The 20017-nt window shown below is 39.6% G+C and overlaps 1 protein-coding gene across 1 annotated transcript in view; it reads right to left on the bottom strand.

Moving 5' to 3' along the window:
* Positions 1-9270: 9270 nt before the first annotated feature.
* Positions 9271-20017, bottom strand: part of LOC149317196 (piezo-type mechanosensitive ion channel component 2-like) — a 285183-nt gene continuing 274436 nt past the window's right edge. Inside the window, exons 49-55 of the mRNA XM_089517023.1 lie at positions 17586-17774; positions 17327-17416; positions 16566-16738; positions 15372-15491; positions 12837-12916; positions 12232-12421; positions 9271-10471 (exon numbers count right to left, since the gene is read on the bottom strand). Coding sequence (XP_089373149.1) covers positions 10219-10471; positions 12232-12421; positions 12837-12916; positions 15372-15491; positions 16566-16738; positions 17327-17416; positions 17586-17774 — 1095 coding nt within the window. The 3' untranslated portion in view covers positions 9271-10218. The remainder of the gene's footprint in view (positions 10472-12231; positions 12422-12836; positions 12917-15371; positions 15492-16565; positions 16739-17326; positions 17417-17585; positions 17775-20017) is intronic.

Below are 20017 nucleotides of genomic sequence, written 5' to 3'. Positions count from 1 at the left end.
CCTTGTTGGAATATTGGCTTTTAAAACGGTTGCCTGAAAATATGACAACTGTGGCTATTAAAAACTCTGCAACAGAAGCCAAATAAGAAGGCCTGGTTTAATGTTTTCATGTCTTGTAAATGTTGAGGTTTTGGCTCATGAATTTATAGACAGTAGATGCAACTTTTTGTAATTCTGCTCCTAGATGTACTGGTTGTTTCTTTGGTGGACTCCTATGGATGTGAGAGAGATTAACTCTTTCTATAGGGCTCATATGGAAGCTTGTTGGCTGTGCTTCATGGTGGTTATCATTAGGCTTGTGTGTGTGCTTAGTATTTATGAAGGCTGTGTTTTGCTCCAGCTTATATTGTGTATGTGTGTGTAAGATGTGTGCGTATTGTACAATGTCTGAGGACAGAAGATAGTGTGTAAGTCTTTAAATCATGGGACAGACATAATATACTCTAACTGAACTTTAGCAAAACTGTGATAAACTTTAAAATGAAATTTTAATATCTCACAGGTTTGCTGTGACAAAGCCATGTCACCTTTTAAATAGATTGACCAATTAAGCAAATATCTGGTCTTCTTAATATGCCTTTACAATTTGTCCTTCAGCACTAAATCATTTGAGTGCAATATTAATGTTGTTAGTTAATAAAGGCAAGAGTTAAGGCTACATTCTGTCTGAGATCTTCCTGAAGTATTTCAAAGAGTTCAGGGTATGTGTAAGAAACGTGAATCTAAGGCTAATCATTTTCCTTTGAAAGTGTTTAAATTAGGTAAACCATTATAAGAGTGAACAGTATGGAATTTGGAGGTGTACATTCCTTCTTTTTCTTCTTCCTCCACATATAGAAGCTATAAAGTTGGTTCTTGTTTAGTGCAAATCATGAGTAGGAAAAAAACATAGCCACCATAGTTTATTAAGTCTAGACAGAATGAATGACAAACTATGGTTACTGCTAACCCAGTTTTAGCTTAACTTTACTCCCAGATAAGCCCACTATGTGAGGTGTGTGTTTACTGTAACATATCTAAAAGTAGATCATTTCTTCATTGTGAAGCTTTTTTTGAAAGTTATATTATGAATTGGGTGCATAATATAACCATCCAGGCCTCAAGGTCTATTATGATCAATGCTTTAGCATCTCCATAGTTTCAGGCACTCTCTCAGGACTAGGAGAGGTGGAGCTGTTGACAGAAAACAAAATAGAGCAAGAACATGGAAGACAGACACTTCTGCAGGGAGTTATACACATTATAGCAATCAGACCCTTTGCTGTGTGATTTTAATTTAAGAGACATTTTGGATCTTTCCCTCAACTAAATCTAGTCATCTTGCATGCAAACAGTATAAAAAGACAGAACATCTATTTCCAACTATTCAGCTAACTTTAGCATCTCCTGCAAAGAAGGATTGTTTCTTCCAGCCAAAAAGCTGGATTTATTGCTAGGCAATCTGGACAAACTTGTGCTCACTCACCTCCAATTCTGTAAGTATTCTAATCTCTGTTCAGTTCAGGTTCACATGTAATTTAGATGTAGCTGAGAGGGGAGCAGGGAGAGATCGGGTGATGTATGTACATGCACAGAATGAAAGACAGATGCATTTTGAACCAGAACAGCCCACCAAGCCACACATTGGATTCTCAGACTCTTCCATTCGTGCACAGAGGTATGTAAAGCAGCCAAGGTTTTAGTAATATTTTGGCAAATAGCAATGGTAGATTGTTAGGCCCATTAGAGCAGAGGTCTGGGGGTCAGTACTTCGAACTGCTCTGAACCTCTATTCATCCCTCTGTCATGGTGGGGAGGAGCACAGTTGGAAGTTTAACAATTTGCCAATTTGAGACCAGATGTTTTGTTGCTGTGTAATATCCCTTAACTCATTCAGGTGCTGATTGCTAACTGTCTATGGGGCTTCTAGATTTTGGCTGCCCAGGATTATTTATATCCTACCTTCTCTGCTGAACATTCATTTTCCTTGAACGTAGGGGATGGTGGTGTTCTTTCCTAAGTTGTTGTTCAGTGTAGAAAAATGCTGGCAAGTTTTAATTCTTGTGAGAAAAGGCAGAATGGTAAGAGCCTAATCTGCGAGTCTTGGTTGGTCCTTCTGGGTCTTTCAGTAGCATTTCATATCATCAACCATGGTATCTTTTTGGGTTGTTTAGTTAATATGGGACTTGGAGTAATTGTTTTGCAGTGGTTCCAGTTGTTCTTAGTTGAATGCTCCCAGTTGTGCTGGGCTGCTGTTATTCAGCCTTTGGCCATTAGCCTGTGGGGTTCCACAGGGGGTCAACCCTGTCACCTATGTTTTTTAACATCTACATGAAGCTTCTGGAAAGGGTCATTCAGTTTTGGATCTGGGTGTTATCTGTATGCTGGTGATGCCCAGCTCTATCTTTCTTTTACAACTGATGCCAGGGAGACGGTGGAAGTCCTGAATTATTGTCTGGATGCAGTGGAGGGCTGGATGTGGATGAATAGACTGAAGCTTAATCCAGACAAGATGGAAGTGCTGTTGGTCAGCAGGAAAACCAACCTGGGAATGGGATCACAGAATGTTCTGGATGGGGTTGCTCCCCCTCTGAAATATTAGCTTTGTAGTTCTGGAGTGCTCTTGAACCCAGCACTGCTCCTAGAAAGAAAAGTTGCTGAGGTGGCCAGGAGCACCTTTGCCTAATTTCAGCTGGTGTGTCATCTGTGCTCTTTCTTGGGAAAGGCAGATCTGGCCTTAGTTACCTCCCAATTAGACTATTGTAGTGCACTTGAAAGGTGTTTGGAATCTGTAGCTAGTACAAAATTCAGCAGCCAGATTGGTGGGTATGACCAGCATGGGTACTCAGGTATACAGGCCAAGTGTTTCCACATCAACTAAGAAGCAAGAAGGACAAGTCTCAGAAGCAAGCAATATTGCATTACAGTGGGCCCTTGGTATCCAGTGGAGTTTGGTTCCAGGAACCCCCCCCCCCCCCCCATAGATAATAAAATCTATGGATGCTCACATTCTATTAAATACAGTATTCCATTAAATACACTTGCAAAATCAAGGTTTGTTTGTTATATATATATTAAAATATTTTCAAGCCACTGATGGCTGAATCTATGGATAAAGAATCCATGGATATGGAAGGTCAGCTATATTCAGTAGCTTCCCCACCCCATAAGCCCTGCCTTATCTTCTCAGCAGAGAAAAATTCTTACTTCCAGTTAGCAGCTGGTTGAAGAGAACTTCCCCTACCTGGAAAGAGTGGGATCTGGTGGAGAAGCCAGCATATTTTAGTAGCATTCTCTCTTTATGTAGGTTCCCCATGTCTTATTCTGAATTAATTTAATAACATCTAACTAGAAAGTGAAAAGCAGTACACTTTAAAGCTAACTAGTGGAAGATTAGTTTGTAGCCAGCATCCAAACAGGTTTTGCCTGTAGAACTTCAAAGAAAAGGAGAAAAGCACCTTTTCCCAGTATACTTCAAGTGCAGACAGCATATTTAACAAGCACCAACTCATTGAGGTCATCTCAGAGCCCCTTTAGCACTTACTACAAGTGCCCAGCTTGCTCACCTTGAGGCTGGCTATGAGCCATCATTTTATCACAAATGCTTCACCGACTTTATTTATGAGAGGAGCTCTGGGCCTAAAATCAGCATGACTTAAGTATGAGCTATTTAATATAGATTGCATTGAAAGTATTGTATTATTTAAACATCATGCATGCCAGAAAATTTGATTAGTAACTTAAACTTTGAAAAACCTAGCACCTGCAGTCAACTCCAGCCTGGCTCCTAAATAAAAATTGTCTAGAGCGGCAAATGTATAACATATGTTTTTCTATCCAACCTTGCCTTTTTTTTGGAACAATGGAGATGGCAAACACAGATGCTTGTGTTCATCTGCAATTTTTGGCAAATGTGCTTATGCTGCATGCAGCTTTGCTCTCAAAGGAGACCTTCTGCTGTTGACGTGGGAGAATAGATATGGCAGCAGGCAATGAAATGTCGGCTGAAGCTTTGAAATCCCTCTATAATCTCCAGGGAGCCCATTAAGGGAGGCTCCTCTGTGATTGATTTATTTGACCATGGCCATGAATAAGAGATGATACTGGAAATCTGCCTTACAAGATGCCTCCCACTCCTCTTTTCTTGCCTCAACCCCTCATACATCAATGGCTACTTTTTACTTTGGGCAAATCGCACAGGTTCTGCTTCATCTTCACCCACTACTCACAGTGCCACTGACAGCAGTCAGCTTATTCTAAACCTCAACCTCAACTGTTGTTGAATTTATTTTGGGGCTCAGATTTAGGACTTTGCACAATTCCTTTAACGTCAGACTAAAATCCAGAGCATATTCATCACTTTAATATTGAAGCTGTCAGCTACCACTTGTCAGGTATCCATCAAGTAGTTCTCAACTGTGTTACAACTTTAGTTGCAGCATATTCTAGTTAATCCATTGAAGGCACTAGCAGAGAGCTTCATATATTTGTTTTTTGGAAATTTAGTTGTTTTTCCTGATAATTTTGATCTCCACAGTTGCATCACAGTAACGTTCTCCAATATGGCTTTTAGCCATTTCTTAGATAAGTGCCTGATAATTCATGAGTAGTTTTCTTATATGCTTTAACCTTCTTATTTCCCACTTTCAAGGTCTAAATGAAAAAAGAAAAGAAAGTTACAGTGGCTCTAGGAAGGGACACGCATTTTGTTTTGTAATGTCATATGGAAGCCATTAGCAGAGACTGCTTTCCAAAGGACAGATGCAGGTCTAAAACCAAATACATTTTGTATTTAGCTCTGGGATAAAACAAACCATGTGTTTTTCACGATTAATTTATGCTGGCATTTTTCTATTAGACTGCACATCTGTGATCTTATCTTCCTATGCAATTTGTTGTACTTCCAAGCTCTGATAAAATTATGCATTGCTCTGATGTATGTCCTTACGCTGCCTTGACCAGGGGTGGCGGCTGGGGAGGTCACCAGTATGATACTGTGGATTTGATGTTTCTGTACATTGAACATGTGGCTCAACAGAGAGATAGCTGCTGCGACAGGAGAAAGCACACATCCTATTAAGTGAAGCATTTGACAAAATATGGCAGCAGGGACTTGTTGGGAAGGAAAATCAGGAAAAGTCAGAAAAGAACCCATGAAATACAGTGACAAAGACCTAGAAAGCTTTTTAAATACCTCCCCTGCCTAGCTGGATTTTTATGGTGGGCAAGGAAGATGCTCCCTTCCAATAGCAGCAAACCAAATGCACAAACTGTAAGAAATGGGGAGATGTATCCTGTTCCTGCCATACACGGCCTAATCGTAGGTCTGCATATGTCTCTTTATGGTTGATGCTGAGATTGCTATTCTCTTTCTCCTTCCACGCCAACCAAAGCCCACACCAGATGTTGTGATTATTGTGTGTTTTCAAGCTATTTCCAACATGTGGCAACCCTATAGGCAAATCTGTCATGGGGTTTTCTGGGGCTGAGCGTGTGCGACTCGCCCAATGTCACCCAGTGGGTTTCTATGTCTGAGTGGGGAACTGAACCCTAGTCTCCAGAGTCAAATCACTCCACAACCAGATGCAAAGTGATGGCATCATCCACTGAGATCTCTGGAGCTCCACAGATAAGGTGCATTTGCCAATCCACACTGTCATAAAACATAGATGATGACATGAAATGTCACACACATTTTCTTTGATCCACATTCTAAAGAGAGCATTAACACTGGCTGTGGAGCACTAACATCAGAACTAGGATTAAAACCTATTTTCCAGTACGTCAACAGAGTGCTTTTGTTACTGCATTGATGGTATCTGTGGTTGTGTGTTGAGGAAAAGGAACAGAAAACTCTTTGTTAAAAGAAACTTTAATCAAGAAAAAGACCTTTTCATATCATAATTTCATTATACAAAGGCTATTAGTACCTTAATGTTTTAATTAATATTTTTTTGCAAGTCACATTGTCACATTTGTTTTTCACACTGCTCCTTCAGGTAACAAAATCAAGCACTAAATCCTAGCTTGTCTTACATAGTGTATTTGTAGTTTGTACATATATTTACAGTTTTATTTACATGGGAATAAACTGATATTAGGATGGTCAGTAAAAAGCAGAAGTGAAACACTAGGCCTTTATCTCTTTCAGGAAAAGCTTGGGGTTTGCATCAGTCTCTCATATAGTTAGCTCTATTAGTGTATCTACACAGGTCAAGTATGTAATGTTTCTGTAAATGAGGTGAATGCTGGAGACCAAAAGGTATATAGCTAGAGCTTGGAAAGGTTACCCTATTGGACAATGACTCTCAGAATCCCAAAGTCAGTCTAGCCATGGTGGCTGGAGGATTTTGGAATCAACTTAAACTGTTTCAAAAAGTAATTTTCCCAGCCTCCAACTATATCAGATTGATCGCTATACTTCCAGCAAAAAGATCATGATATATGGAAAAGAAACAAACTTCATCATCTTTCTTTCACAGAGTTTAAATTTACCATGGTGAGAAGCTAGGCCAAGAATGAGATTCATGCTCCGCTCTAAATATTTCTTCACTGCAAGACCCCATCTCTCTTACCCTTGACTAAATGGACTAGGGCTACTGAAACTTGCAGCCCTATGACAGCCAGAGGGACAGATAATTCTCATCCCTGAGCTTGGCTTGTAGCCATCATTCTCCAAGTTCCTACTGTGTTCTTCCATTCTTGGGTATTGGTTAATTTCTCAAAACAGTCACCAGGGATCTGGTACACCTGAATGCCATGCCAGCTGCCTTGTATGCTGCTTAATCCTAAATGTGATAGGATAAACTGTGGTTACTCTGAGGCAAGATAAAAGCATTTTGCACATAACTTTTATGTTCCAAGATATAACCCTGCCACAAATCAAGGCCCATTCCTAGGTAAATTGCATCACAGTGTTGTTCTTTTTTTTAACCCTTCATACAATGCATTATTAGGAGAGAAAAGATATGCTTTATAAATAACATGCATGTACAAGAGAGATAATAAGAAGCACAATTTTCCTTCAGTAAGAATATAAATGCTATTCAATGCTAAGATTTCAATCTGCCTCAGTGGCTGTGTGTAGTTCGACCATGCTAGTTGGAGCCCTGTAGAGATTAATCATGTAAAGGCAGCACAATTTGTGACGACTGAAAGATTTATGGATTCCACACTTCTAAAATGCTGTCCTGTAGACTACTTCACCATTAAGTCATGGGACCTGCACAAATGGTTTTTATTTGCTAGTAGATTTGATATGATGAGTAAACCAGTTCTCAATTTCAGTAGAGAGCATTCCTTTACCATGACAATTACTGACATGAATAAGTGCCTCTTATGAATGAGTAGTAACCATCAGTGGTACACACAGCCAGATTAACTCATCTTCTTACTAATTTTGTGATTAAGAGAAAGCATTACTACCTATCAATTCTAAAACAAAAACACCTATCATCAAAATGGTATAGGAATTTGAGCAACTCATCTAAAAGCCAGGGCAATTTAGTTGGCGAAAAACATGCCAAAGCCTCAAGTGGGGAGGATCTGAAAGGTTTTTAAAATTAAGATGTGAAGGGAGAGGGGATTTTGTCTACTACTTGAACATTAATGATATTGGATTGGCAGTGTATTGAAGACAGACAAAACACACAATTAGCTTATGGAATCCACTACTTGTGATTCTTCATTTTATAAGGGGATTTAGACAAATGAATGGAAAGATACACCATCAACATTTTTAACATAGTAAATAAACTCAGATTCCAGACTTAGAGCCTGTATGCCTCTTGAGGGCAGTTGCTGGTAAAACAAACCCAACAAGTGCCTTCATGTTGTGGTTGAAGGCTTCTACAAAATACCTGGTTGGCAACGCTGGGGAAAGAAAACACAAGACTAGCTGGTATCACGGCTCTTCTACACCAGCCAGCCCTCTGCTACTCCTCTTAGTACACTGATTCAAATCTGATAAGAGGGAGCCATGTTAATCTCTAGTATTAAAAACAGAAAGTTGGATTAGGATTTATGTATGTACAAATGGGCTCACAGAATCAGACTTCTTTGCCTCTCTTTCCTACAGTAGCTATTCCAGGCCCTGAGTAATGCTAGGGAGGTAAAAGGGACCTTGCTGGATGTGGTGAATTAGGATGTGGTCAGAGAGCTATCTTTCTGTAAGCAGAGTCCTTCCATTAGCAGAATGGAGATTCTAGATCCATGTTATGTCCTATGGTATCCTATAGATTAACAATTAACAATAAATTGTTCATGTGTCACAGCCTCCTTTAGCAGATCCATAAAGAGTTATTTTCAAACAAAAGTGCACAATTATGGTGTGTGATCATGGTAAACAGACAGGCAAAAAGAGCCTGAAGTGCAATGTATACACTAGTATGACTGTTAGATTTCAATAAATACAAGCTGAGTTTTCCTCTTGTATGCATTTGTGTTCTGTACATACAGGTAATTGCTTTATGCATCAACTAATGTATTCATTAGTCTTTAAGGTACCATAGGACTTTTGTTGTTCACACTGATTAAGTCAACAACCTATTTATAAGAAGAGTAATTACTTTTGTTTCTCTCTCTCTCTCTGAAAACAACCCCTTTGCTTTATTATTATTATTGTTGATGTTGTTAGGTATTAAAATAGCTTTGAATGACCCAGTCATAATGTTTTTTATTAGTAAAATATGCTTTCAGATTATGTTGGTTTGGACCTCCTCGTGTCAAAATTTTCTGACATAATATAGAAAGATACCAGCAATGTTTTCATGGAAGTAGATCAATTGTGTGGGTATGTCACAGTCTTATTACACTGGTGTTCTTCTAGTTACCAGATAACAGAATGAAATGCAGAAGCAATTGTACTATTACCTTTTCTTTTGATTCGCCATCTACAGCTTCCTTTTAAGTGACTTAATACATTATCATATACAATAAATACTAAGATGATTTTTTAAAAAAATGATTACTGACAGATTCACAACTTAGACATAATTTATACAAAGACTTTTCCATTCAGTGTAAACAAGCCAAGGAAAAAAGAGTTTGCAACATGTACTTCATCTGAAGTCATTATGGAAGCAGAACTACACATGTATACCCTTGCATATCTTGTCCATTCAATATTGTTGCTGAGAAAATGCATTTTCTAAACCGTGGAATGAAAACTACATTGCAACACTAAATGTACATGCTACAGTTCCCTCTACTGAAGAGCCTGTGTCACCAATAGCAATAATTTAAGAAAAGTCCATGTTTTCAAGCTTACTATATATATTTTTCTCATGACCAGGAACTTTAAAAACCCATCTTGGACATAAAAATGTGAATTTTCATATGTAAACATTGTTATATACCTGAAACACTGGAAGGAAATATTAGATACAAGTCAGATCATAAGGTTAAAATGTCAAAATAGGGGAAAGCACGTTGTCGGGAGCAGAGAAAAAGGTTGCCTTCAAAGGCTTCTTGTAAAGGTCAACTGTCTTCTTTTGTCTTAAAACATCTGGCTGGCTGGGAGACAAATTATTTGGCGAAAATGGCCTGACAAAAGATCACAATATTTCACAATAATCATTATGTATTAGTTAAACTTCGACAGTTTTTATTTTCCTGAGTAAAGTCATTGATGTTTTTAATGTCTCCGGTAAATGTTCAAATAAAATAAGGCATTTAATGATAATGTCAATGAGTGTTTTTTTTTCATTTCCAGAAGGTCATCTGTAGTATCTTTAACAGATATGATTTTTTGGACATACACAATAAAGTTCCTTCAGCACACATGGTTTCCCACTGCCTTGGATTTCTTAGAATGATAACTCAGACCACTGTTGTCCCTTGAAAGTCAGTGGTGTAAAGCAGCATATTGCACAATCCAAGATACCCCCACCCCCCAAAAATCCTCTTAAAGATCTGCTTACTTCAGTTGTGGTATCCTTCTTTTCCCCTTGAGAGGGGGACTTAAAGCCCAAGTGTTACCTTAGTCAGAAGGATGCAGAGTATTTTGTTCATTGAACTAAAAACAATTTTCTCCAATGTCAGAGGAGCTGAATCTTGAAATGAGGCCTATCTTTCTTCATCTTTGATTCAAAAAGCCGCATAGCTTTCTAAGCAGCCAAGTGGATCCATGAACAAAACCTTCATTGCAACCCCATCATAAAAGCTTTCACTCCTAGGAGAATGTTGTGCTTTAAAAACAAACCAATGTCTTCTTGATTTACAGTGAGACTTCCAAAGAGATCAATTTGTTTTTTCTCTAGTCCACTTGATCATAGTCTCTGGTGAGCGATACAGGAATATTAATTTGGCATATAGGTCCTCCTCCAGTTCTAATTCACCAGTCTCCCGCACCAAGAAGATATCAGTACATAATTTCAGGATACGATCCACATTGGGAAGCTCTTCAAACATTATGGAGTGGGAGATCCCACTGAAGAATTCACGGACAAACTTCCCTATTACCAGGACAACGGAAGCATATAACCCCATTATCCTGCAAAACAATCAAAAGGTACTTTCATTTAGAAATGTATAGTAATAAAAATGCAAGCACAAAATGTGGATATTGAGACAATAAGAAGAATTAAAAAAATTAAATGATGAATATGTTTAGTAACAAACTCCTTCTCTTTCTGTATTAACAAAGAATTTATCACATACATAAACAACAGAAATGGAATGGCAGGGAGAGAAACTGAGACATGTATAACAGTGGAGGAATGTTAAACATGGCCACAGAGAGGTGAAGACAGGAGTTATGTCAAAAGTCAGCATGGTTATAAAACCTTTTTACATGAGGATAGAATCCGGCAGATTCGATTTTTACTGAAGAAAGATCTATAGTGCCGTCATTCTAGGATATTGTCACCTGCACCATAGTAAGCAATGGCTCCAGATTCTTGCCACTTGTTGCTGCCCTTCCCAAAAAACTAGGGAAAAATGCAACAGATGCATTGATTTTTACTAATGGGCACTTCTTTTTTTCCATTCAATGTCCCACAAAACAACTGGCTGCATTCCCTCATGAGAGACATAGCTGCAATGGCATAGCTAAAATCCATCTCCCAATCTGGCCCCTAAAACTCACCTTAAATGTCAGGTAGCCACACCAACTGAAACAGTTTTATATCACTGGTGGATACCATGTCCAGCAACCTCCTGCCAGTGAGTTGTGATGTGAACAGGAGCAGTGACTCGTGTGGGGTCCCATCATAATTGCAGTTGTGGCAATGATGCCATAATCATAAATGTGAAAGCCAAACTTTATAAGGTCAGAAGTCTAGCTTACAACATCCTAAACACTGGACAGGAAGGCAGCTACTATCTATCTGTTAAGAGACATTTCCACTACAAAACATTTTCTAAGCCAATGAGCCTCATTTTGAGAAAAAGATGGGGTTAAATAAAATGATGGATGGATAGATGGATTAATATATTTGAATACTCACGGAGGTTGGCAAATACTCCACCATATGAAAAGTGGTTTTTTTTAAAAATTATGCTGTATGGGATGTTCTGTATCATCTTTGGTCTCCATGCATTTAGGACTTCAATTGGTCTCTCTCTCTCTATCATCTATCATTATCTCAAATACTCTAAAAAGTGTGTTCTGCACTGGGGTATCAGGAATGTAGGAAGCTGCCTTATACTGAATATTGATCCATCTTAGATCAGTATTATTAACTCCAATTGGCAATGGTTCAGCCAGGATCTCAAGATCTTAAGTTGCCTTGGCATGCCCAGGCCCTGCTTAGTGTCTGAATTCAGACAAGACTGCAGCCTAGATCCTAGCCTAGATGGTGAGTAACTCTACAATGACATAGCTGCATCTCTGACATAATATTTTTGCAATGGGGTGCTATGCATAACTGACCCAAAATGCAACAGGACCATTGCATAATGGCCATGCTGCTGGCTTCACTTGCACAATGGTCCTGAAAACCTAGTTATGTCTCTGTTCTCCTCTTGAGAATAAAAATGTTGCTCAATGGCACAATTCAACTTTACATGAGCATACGTTATTTTATGATGATGAAAACTCCTAAGAGGAAGCCAGTCTAGATGTTTCAGGATGATACAATGATTTGAGAGGGAGCAGCAATCTCCTTCTCAGATGCCTCAGGTTGGGGAAAGTGCTTTATGAAAACCATATGAAAAATGTAAGCTGTACTATTCCAAAGAATAACAAAGGTATTGAGGTTTTGTTAAATGTGTGCAATGATACACTCGTATCAGTATGATACAATCACTTACCCATAGCCTGCCAAGAATCCAAGGCTAGGAGGGCTAACTTTGTCACTGAACACAACAAGTTCCAGCCTTGTCTTGTTTTTATCCAAAATTTTGTTAGTCTGGTTTAGAACCCACCATTCACGAAGATCAGAATTAATGTCAGAGTTATTATTATTGGACAGTGAAACAGTGATATTTTCATCTTTTCCATCTACAGTAGAATGAGGAATTTTGTTAATATTTCAGATTAATGTAAACAGCAAAATGTATCTATAATAAAAATGTAAAAAAATTAGAGTCATATGCTTATTAAGTCCAACAAAAGGGCACAAAATATATGTAAGCTTCTGAGATCTCTCAATCTCTTCATCAGGTAAAAAATGTTGCAGAAAGCTTAATTAAAGTAACAGGCAATATTGCTTAACTGAAGAAAGGCTTTAGTCCTGGAAAAACAGCTATTCTCTATAGGTAACCCCAGATCACCACTGAGGCTAGCAAGGCTAATGCTAGTAGAGACATTGCTTCAGTGTTTCCAGGATCACAGATGTAGGAAGTAAAATACAAACAACCTAGACTACAAATGTCAAGAGAATATGTAGAAACAGCAAACAGATGCAATTACATACCTTTCAATAGTTGCTTTATAGGTTTTGCAAGAGAGTCACTGGGTGCCTTGATATAATGTGGATATACTTCCTTTAGTATCCTGCATAAAAAATATAGTCTGTTGTGAATTTATGATTTGATCTGGATATTATCACTATGATTCAAAATGCTTTAACTGAAATTCTCTGCCTTGATTCTGGTCTCATTTTTTCACAACAGTGTAATTGCAGGCACATCCTTCAAGAATGAGTTTGCCCTCTCAGCCCACCCTCTGGTCTGTTGGTGCTGCTATTGAATGCCAGGCCAGTTTATATGACCTGACTGCAGACAAAGAATCTGACCAAGTATGTATTACTTGGGTGGATGAGTGGACCTTGGATATAATGGTGAAGAGATGGGTGGACCTTAGATAGAATGGTGAAATGGAAAGGGCCATCAATATCATTGCTCCTGAGCATCAAATCTAGTGCAATGGAGCATATATTCAGCTTCATTTACTGAACAGCTAGGCATAGTGGAAAAGGCTGGATGATCATTACAGTGCACGTACCATAGCTTATGGAGTGAGCATGATCAAATATCAGCAAGGACTCTTTATTGTGCTTATTATGTGGCAGTGAGGTTGGCAAAAACAACTTTATTGTTTTGTTACTATTTTATCCACATGATGCCCAGCAGAGGTATTCAGCATGGTGTGAAATCTATTAAGATCAGCCTCAGAGAAGCCAGGAGTGGAGCCCTTGGCTGTCTGCTGTCTGCACTAAGAAGAGAAAGTCTCTCATTTTAACCCAGAACTTGACACCATAGTTATTATAGAATCTAGAGACCACCTGATCTTTTTTTTAAAGATCACTTTCAGTTATTGCATCCTGATGATGTGAAAAAGATGTCTATCCCACCAAGTGTAAGCTTGGCCCTTGTTCATCTTGGATGACAAAATCTAACAGAGATAGATTGACTGGATGGCTCCAGGAGGTCAAGAAGAGGTACCCGATGCATTGAAGAAAGCTGAATATGGTCTTCTTTGGAAGACCTGGACTTCCTGGACTTGGAAATATATTAGAACTACTGCCCTATCACTGACATCCACTTTGGGGCAAGGTACTTAAGATGGCCAGCTTCAGCCATTCCTTAAGGAAATAAGATTATATGGACTGATTTTGAACTGATTTCAGGGAACGTATGGTACCAAAACAGTCTCGGTTGTCCTAATCAGGAGCCAAAGCCGGACGCCCAGGCCCATAAAGGCTCCGTTTCCATCCTTCCCTCCCTGGAGGAGCAGCTCCTAATCAGGAGGGGGTTTAACCTCTTGATCTTCCCAGATTTCCCCTTGATTTTGATATCATTGATTATGGTATCCTATGGGAACAACTCTAGTAGCTGTCATTGTGTGGCTCAGCTTCTGGCTGCAGAACTAGTTTCAGAGAGTGACATTGGAGGATTCCTAGATTATTGAACTGTGAGGTGTCATAGGTGTCCATATTTTGTCCCATACTAAGCAACCATTTCTTACATCTTCATGAGGATTGCAGAAGTGAAGATGTTCAAATGGGAAACCAGGAACAAGAGATGTCACCTTTTGTTGTAGCATGGGAAGCCTGATCAAGAGAGCTTTAAAGTAAACCCTAGGGAGGCTGTAGATGACAGCTCAAACATCATCGAAAGGCAAGTTACAGATAGTAGATTTTGATTAAACATTAGAAGGAACTTCTTGACAGGAGGAGTGATTTGGTAATGGAACCAAGTGCCTAGAGAGGTAGCGATGTTCCCTTCTCTGGATGTATTCAAAAAGAGTCCGTACAGCTACTTGCTGGGGATGCTTTAGCTGGAGATGCTGTATTGAGCAGGAGGTTTGACTCGATAGTCCATGAGGTCACTTACAACTCTAAATTCTACTCCATTCGTGATGCATGGAGAATATAATGACACTGCCAACATTTTTTCTGTCTGTAACAAAGCAACCTACTAAATATTTTCCATTTAGATTATTTGGCCACGATAATTACTCATCCTATGTTTTTAATGGACAACACTGGCAGATTAGAGGGTATTTTCTGTCCTCAGGGGACTTACTGTAAACCGAAACCCTCTCTCAACAACTCCACATGAGACCAAAAATCCAAACTGTAAGAAGTCACATCTGCATTCAACCCTCCCAGTTTTAGGTTTCTTTCTGCCCCTAAAACAAAGTAATGTGTGCATTTTTACACATGGACATCTTATTTTATTGCTTGCTTGTTCTCTTTGTTTCCATTTTAATTTCGATTTTTTGGGGGGTGGAGTTGGGATGACACTACATGCTTGAACACTGTCCATGAATAGCTATATCTCTATCTCATTTGATGGGATTCAGGGAGTGCTTTTTCAACAAAAGTTTGACTACTTCCTACCTCACTAGGGATGCTGTAAACTCATATTGCTGTAAAGAGGGATTCATTTTTCCACTTGGCCAGTTCCTCCCATTTGTATATGGCAATGCTGTCAATATATCTCAACAGGATTTCTAATAACTGTTGTCTGTAAAGTTTACTTTTATTAAGAGGAAAATAACTTACACTAAGTTTGTTGAATTGGGATATTCCATCATTTCAGCAATTTTTCTTCTTGTATCAATTGGTAGGTTGAGAGACACTTTGTCTGATGCTATTTCTGCTTTTGCTCCAAGGGACAGGTTTCTTCAATCAAAACAGAAACAGGATTACACTATTCAACTGTTTGTCAACACAAAATCACAAAGTATCCCTCAGTTCCTAAAATTCTGTGGGATTCAAAATGCTATTCATCCAGAATAATTGACTCTACATTCTTATAAATCATTGACAACTCCATCTTTTTTGCAGTGGTGCAAAAAATGCCTTGTACTCTAGAGCTAAACTCATGCATGGGATCTGTTTTGCAACCTCTACCTGAGATCTAATTGCTTATAAACAAATATTAATAGCTTTCCACAATTAAGATGGTAGGCTTTGGTCTCAGATATTTATGCTGAATATGACATTATTTAAAATTTAAAATTATATTACAAAAACATCAGATGGCATTGTATCTACATGTGACCTCTCAGGTTCATTTTGCAAGCGTGTTGGAAAACTGCCTGTCAACTAAGGCACTTGGAGTTGGTTCCAGATCTGCTGTTCTATGAATCAAAGCCCCTTCCATTCAAGGAACTGCTTTGGATCATGAGGACTCCTACTAGAGGAATTTTTTTTTTTTGGGGGGGGGGGGACAATAACACCTCTGCAAATCCTCCCCAAACTCCAATGTTTGACCTGTCTTCCAGCCCGTCCATGTAGATTATTTTAATCTTTGCATCTGGGCTCATTCTAAAATACCGTTCATAACTTTCTACCCACTTCCTGAGACAAAATGCATAAATTAAAAGAATAAAGGCTTGTCCTACATGGCATGACAAACAATCTAAAATTCAAGAGAAATGCAGCAGTACAAATTACTCACTCTAGACCAGGGGTTCGCAACGTTTTTGACTTGCAGAGCCCTTTTTAGAATCATTTTTTATGGTGGAGCCCCTAAGAGGCCTACCCTATGTCTTATAAGTTAATGGTGTTTAGGAGTAGTGTTATTTTTTTGTTTCTTATTCTTTAATTTCATTCAATTTTTCTTTCTTTCATTTTCCTGGAGCGGCCACAGAGCACCTGGGAAGTGCATGCAGAACCCTAAGGGCTCCATGAAGCACAGGTTGGGAACTGCTGCTCTTGACAAATAAGGACAACATAGCCATGAAACCATACCTTTGAACAGTCCATGAAATAACTAGAGAAAAATCAGATTCAATTGTCTTGAGCTCCTTAATCATGTTTTCCCTGCTGGGGGGGCTGATAGTCCACAATGAATTTGAACTGCCTTCTAGCTGTGCGACTGTTATATCTTCTCTACCATAATTCTCTAAAAATTGCAAAGCAGCCTAAAAAATAAAAATAAAGAGAAAGTGAAAGTTATATCCCTGTCTCAAAGGCTCTTACAGTATTCAATGCCAAGGTTTTATTTTCCAGTTTGATCATTTCCCATAGCAGGGAGAAGTGGTTTGCATCCAGACTGCAGAAATATGGTTTGATGCCACTTTAACTGCCACAGTTCCATGCAGAGAAGAGGGAAGTCTCATATGTGATTACAATGGTTGTAAAAGCTTGCTTTGAATTGCTTCCCCAAAACTGTTTATACATGTTTATGTGCATTTTCTGAAATGTATAATAATTTTTTAATTTAGCAATTTGCATTATGTTCAAAATTTAGGGATGTATACACAATAACAAATACACAATAACATGTCACATAAAGTACACACTGCTATTTATTCAATCTTTTTTCCTTGCATGTTAATAAAATTGAATAGAGCTGGTTTTACAAGCAAATGGTGTGCTCACAGCCTATAGGGAACATTAATGTTGTTATACTACTAAATAAGAAAAATGTGACTGAAATAATTCAACATATAATTAGTATTATTATTTCCACAAAGACAAAAGTACACCAAACACATAAAATTACTTACATTATCCTTAAACTTCCCTAAAAAATCACCATATTCTTTTCCTGTCATGTTTCTTAACTGACTCTGCTGAGCGCTCATTGTAAATATAGGCTGCAAAAAAAGAAAGTAATGCTTATGTATTTTGTTCAGTAAATTTTGATTTTTTTAAAAAAGTGGCAACAGCATCCTTCCACTTCACCAATATTCAACATCCAAATAAATATAAATAAAAATAGTGTATACAGGAAAACATGCAACATTTTAGCTTGTTAGCTGGTACCTGATAACCCCCTAAAGTTATTGTGATGGATACATCAAGAGGTTTGTTTGTGACGCCTGCAACAGACTTAATAAGAGACATGAAGAGCAGTGGGAACCACACAATACAGATCAGCAAGACGATAATCATGCCACCCATTCCATACTTCACAGCTTTTTTCTTCTTCTGGCCTCTTGGCTGGGGATATCTCTGCAACAAGTAAAATCAAATGTTAACCAAACAAACTAACAAATAAACAAAGCCTCCAACTCTTCTCTTTCTTTTAAAGAGGAAACTTCTGTTGGTACAATGGAAATCCCATCCATTTGAAAAGGTCAACTGGGAATGATGGCAATGGAAGGCAAGCCATTCTCCTCCTCCTCCTCCTCATTACTTATATCTCAGCTTTTTTTCCAGTTTATGGCTCAAAGAAGTTTACAACAGAAAAAGAAAAACTACTTAGTTAAAAATTCCCAAACTATAAAAGTTAAAAAAGGGATTAACTTCCAGAGATGGCGCTCTGAGAAGTCGGGAACATGAGTTCCTCCTGACGACAAATGCATTAATGGGCTGGAGATGGGAAAATAACAATAATATTTCCATCTAAACTTCTTCTCTGGGAAGAGGAGATCTAAGGTGCTTGGTGGGGGCCCGGAGGGGTCCTTCTCAGCTGCTGTACAGAAAGAGTCTCCAATTGATAGCTGAAGAGACCCTGAGATTGAAGAGCTTTCCCCAGCCCAATAATGCTGGTGCCTTTGGGTAGCCTGTCAACGTACTCACTCTATTTTCAAAAAGAAACAGAAAGGGCTTCACTCATTTATGGAAAGAGAGCAAGGAGGATGCCAGTCTAATCTCTTTGGAAAGTGGAACTGTTGCAACCAGAGAGCTGTGTGTTCCCTGTGTACTAACAATCTGGATGTAGCTCTCTGGACAACATTAAATTTCTGAAAGGCAGAGTCACATAGGCAGGTTACAGACCGCCCATTTGGGGCGGGCTGCACCCGCCCCTTCCCCTGGTGTATCGGGGCCTCAGCTGCCAGAACGGCAGCCGCTGAGGCCCCGATCCGCCGCTTTTCAGGCTGCAGGGAAGCGGCAAAACGCCGCTTCCCTGCAGCCTGAAAAGGGGTGTCCTTGGGACTTCAAGCCCCAAGGACACCCCGCGGCGGCGGGGAGGAGGAGAAAGGGGCCACTTGGCCCCTTTCTCCCTTGCTTCACTGGGCGCAGCCGTCTGAAGGCTGTGCCCAGCGAGGCAAAGCGGCGCCACAAACCAGGAAGGATCTCTGAAACGGAGCTCCTTCCTGGGCCGCGGAAAGGGCGCACTAAGCGCCCTGGCGCGGACCGATGACGTCACGTCTGCACCACCCCGTATAGAGGCGGCGCGGTTGTGACGTCGTCATGGCGGCCCCATGTGGAAGGGGAGCTGCCATTTTGTATGGACTCAGTCCGTACTAGGGTTAGGGGGGTGCGGAAGCACCGCACCTTCCTAACCCTAATACGGACTGACTCCGTACTTTCATGGCGGTGTGTAACCCGCCACAGACTATATTATAGCAACCCTACTGGTTTGCAATAAGGTTCAAAACACACTGCAGAAATAATCAAGTTTGAGACTGCTTTAACTGCCCTGGCTCAATGTGAGGGAATTCTAGGAACTGTAGTTCTGGGAGACATTTAGCCTTCTTTATCAGAACCTGGTGCCACAATAAATTATAATTCCCAGGATTCTCTAGCACTGAACCAGGGCAGTTAAAATAGTCTCAAACTGGATTATTTCTGCAGTGGACCTAAAATATGTGTCACTGTGGCCAGATCTAATCCCGCAAGGAATGAGTGCAGCTGGTGCAAAAGCCCTAAGTGTGCAAATGCACTCCTGGCCACCATTAATGCCTGAAGTTCCAGGTTTAGAGTTGAATACAGGAGTATGAATGGATGCAAGCTATAGGAAAAGAGATTCCAGCTCAACATTAGGAAGAATGTCCTGACAGTAAGAGCTGTTTGACAGTGGAACACACTCCCTTGGAGTGTGGTGGAGTTTTCTTCTTTGGAGGTCTTTTAACAGAGGCTGGATGGCCATCTGTCGGGGATGCTTTGATTGTGAGTTCTTGCATGACAAGGGTTTGGACTGGATTGCCCTTGTGGTCTCTTCCAACTCTATGATTATATGATCCTCAGGTCAGCAGTGGGTAAAAAAGATTAGGCATCAGATGCTAATCAGTATTCAGTAAGCACCCCCATTCTCATTTTTCACCCTGGGAGATATCATGGGATAACAGGACGTGGGACTCACATGGTTGAAAATCACTGTGTCGCTCCCCTGCATGAGCATTAGGGAAGACCTGACAGCACCTAAGTGTGTCTGATCCTGGAAACCCTCAGTCCAAGATCCCTTAAGGCAAGGGTGGGCAAATGCAGAGGTGGCAGGGGCCATTTTTCACCCTGGCATCCTCTGATAA

This window comes from Sceloporus occidentalis, unplaced genomic scaffold (assembly GCF_023333645.1).
Source record: "Sceloporus occidentalis isolate IW3139 unplaced genomic scaffold, rSceOcc1.0.p SCAF_3, whole genome shotgun sequence".
Taxonomy (NCBI): domain Eukaryota; kingdom Metazoa; phylum Chordata; class Lepidosauria; order Squamata; family Phrynosomatidae; genus Sceloporus; species Sceloporus occidentalis.
The sequence above is the reverse complement of the archived record's forward strand: the minus strand, read 5'-3'. Positions and strand labels throughout refer to the sequence as shown.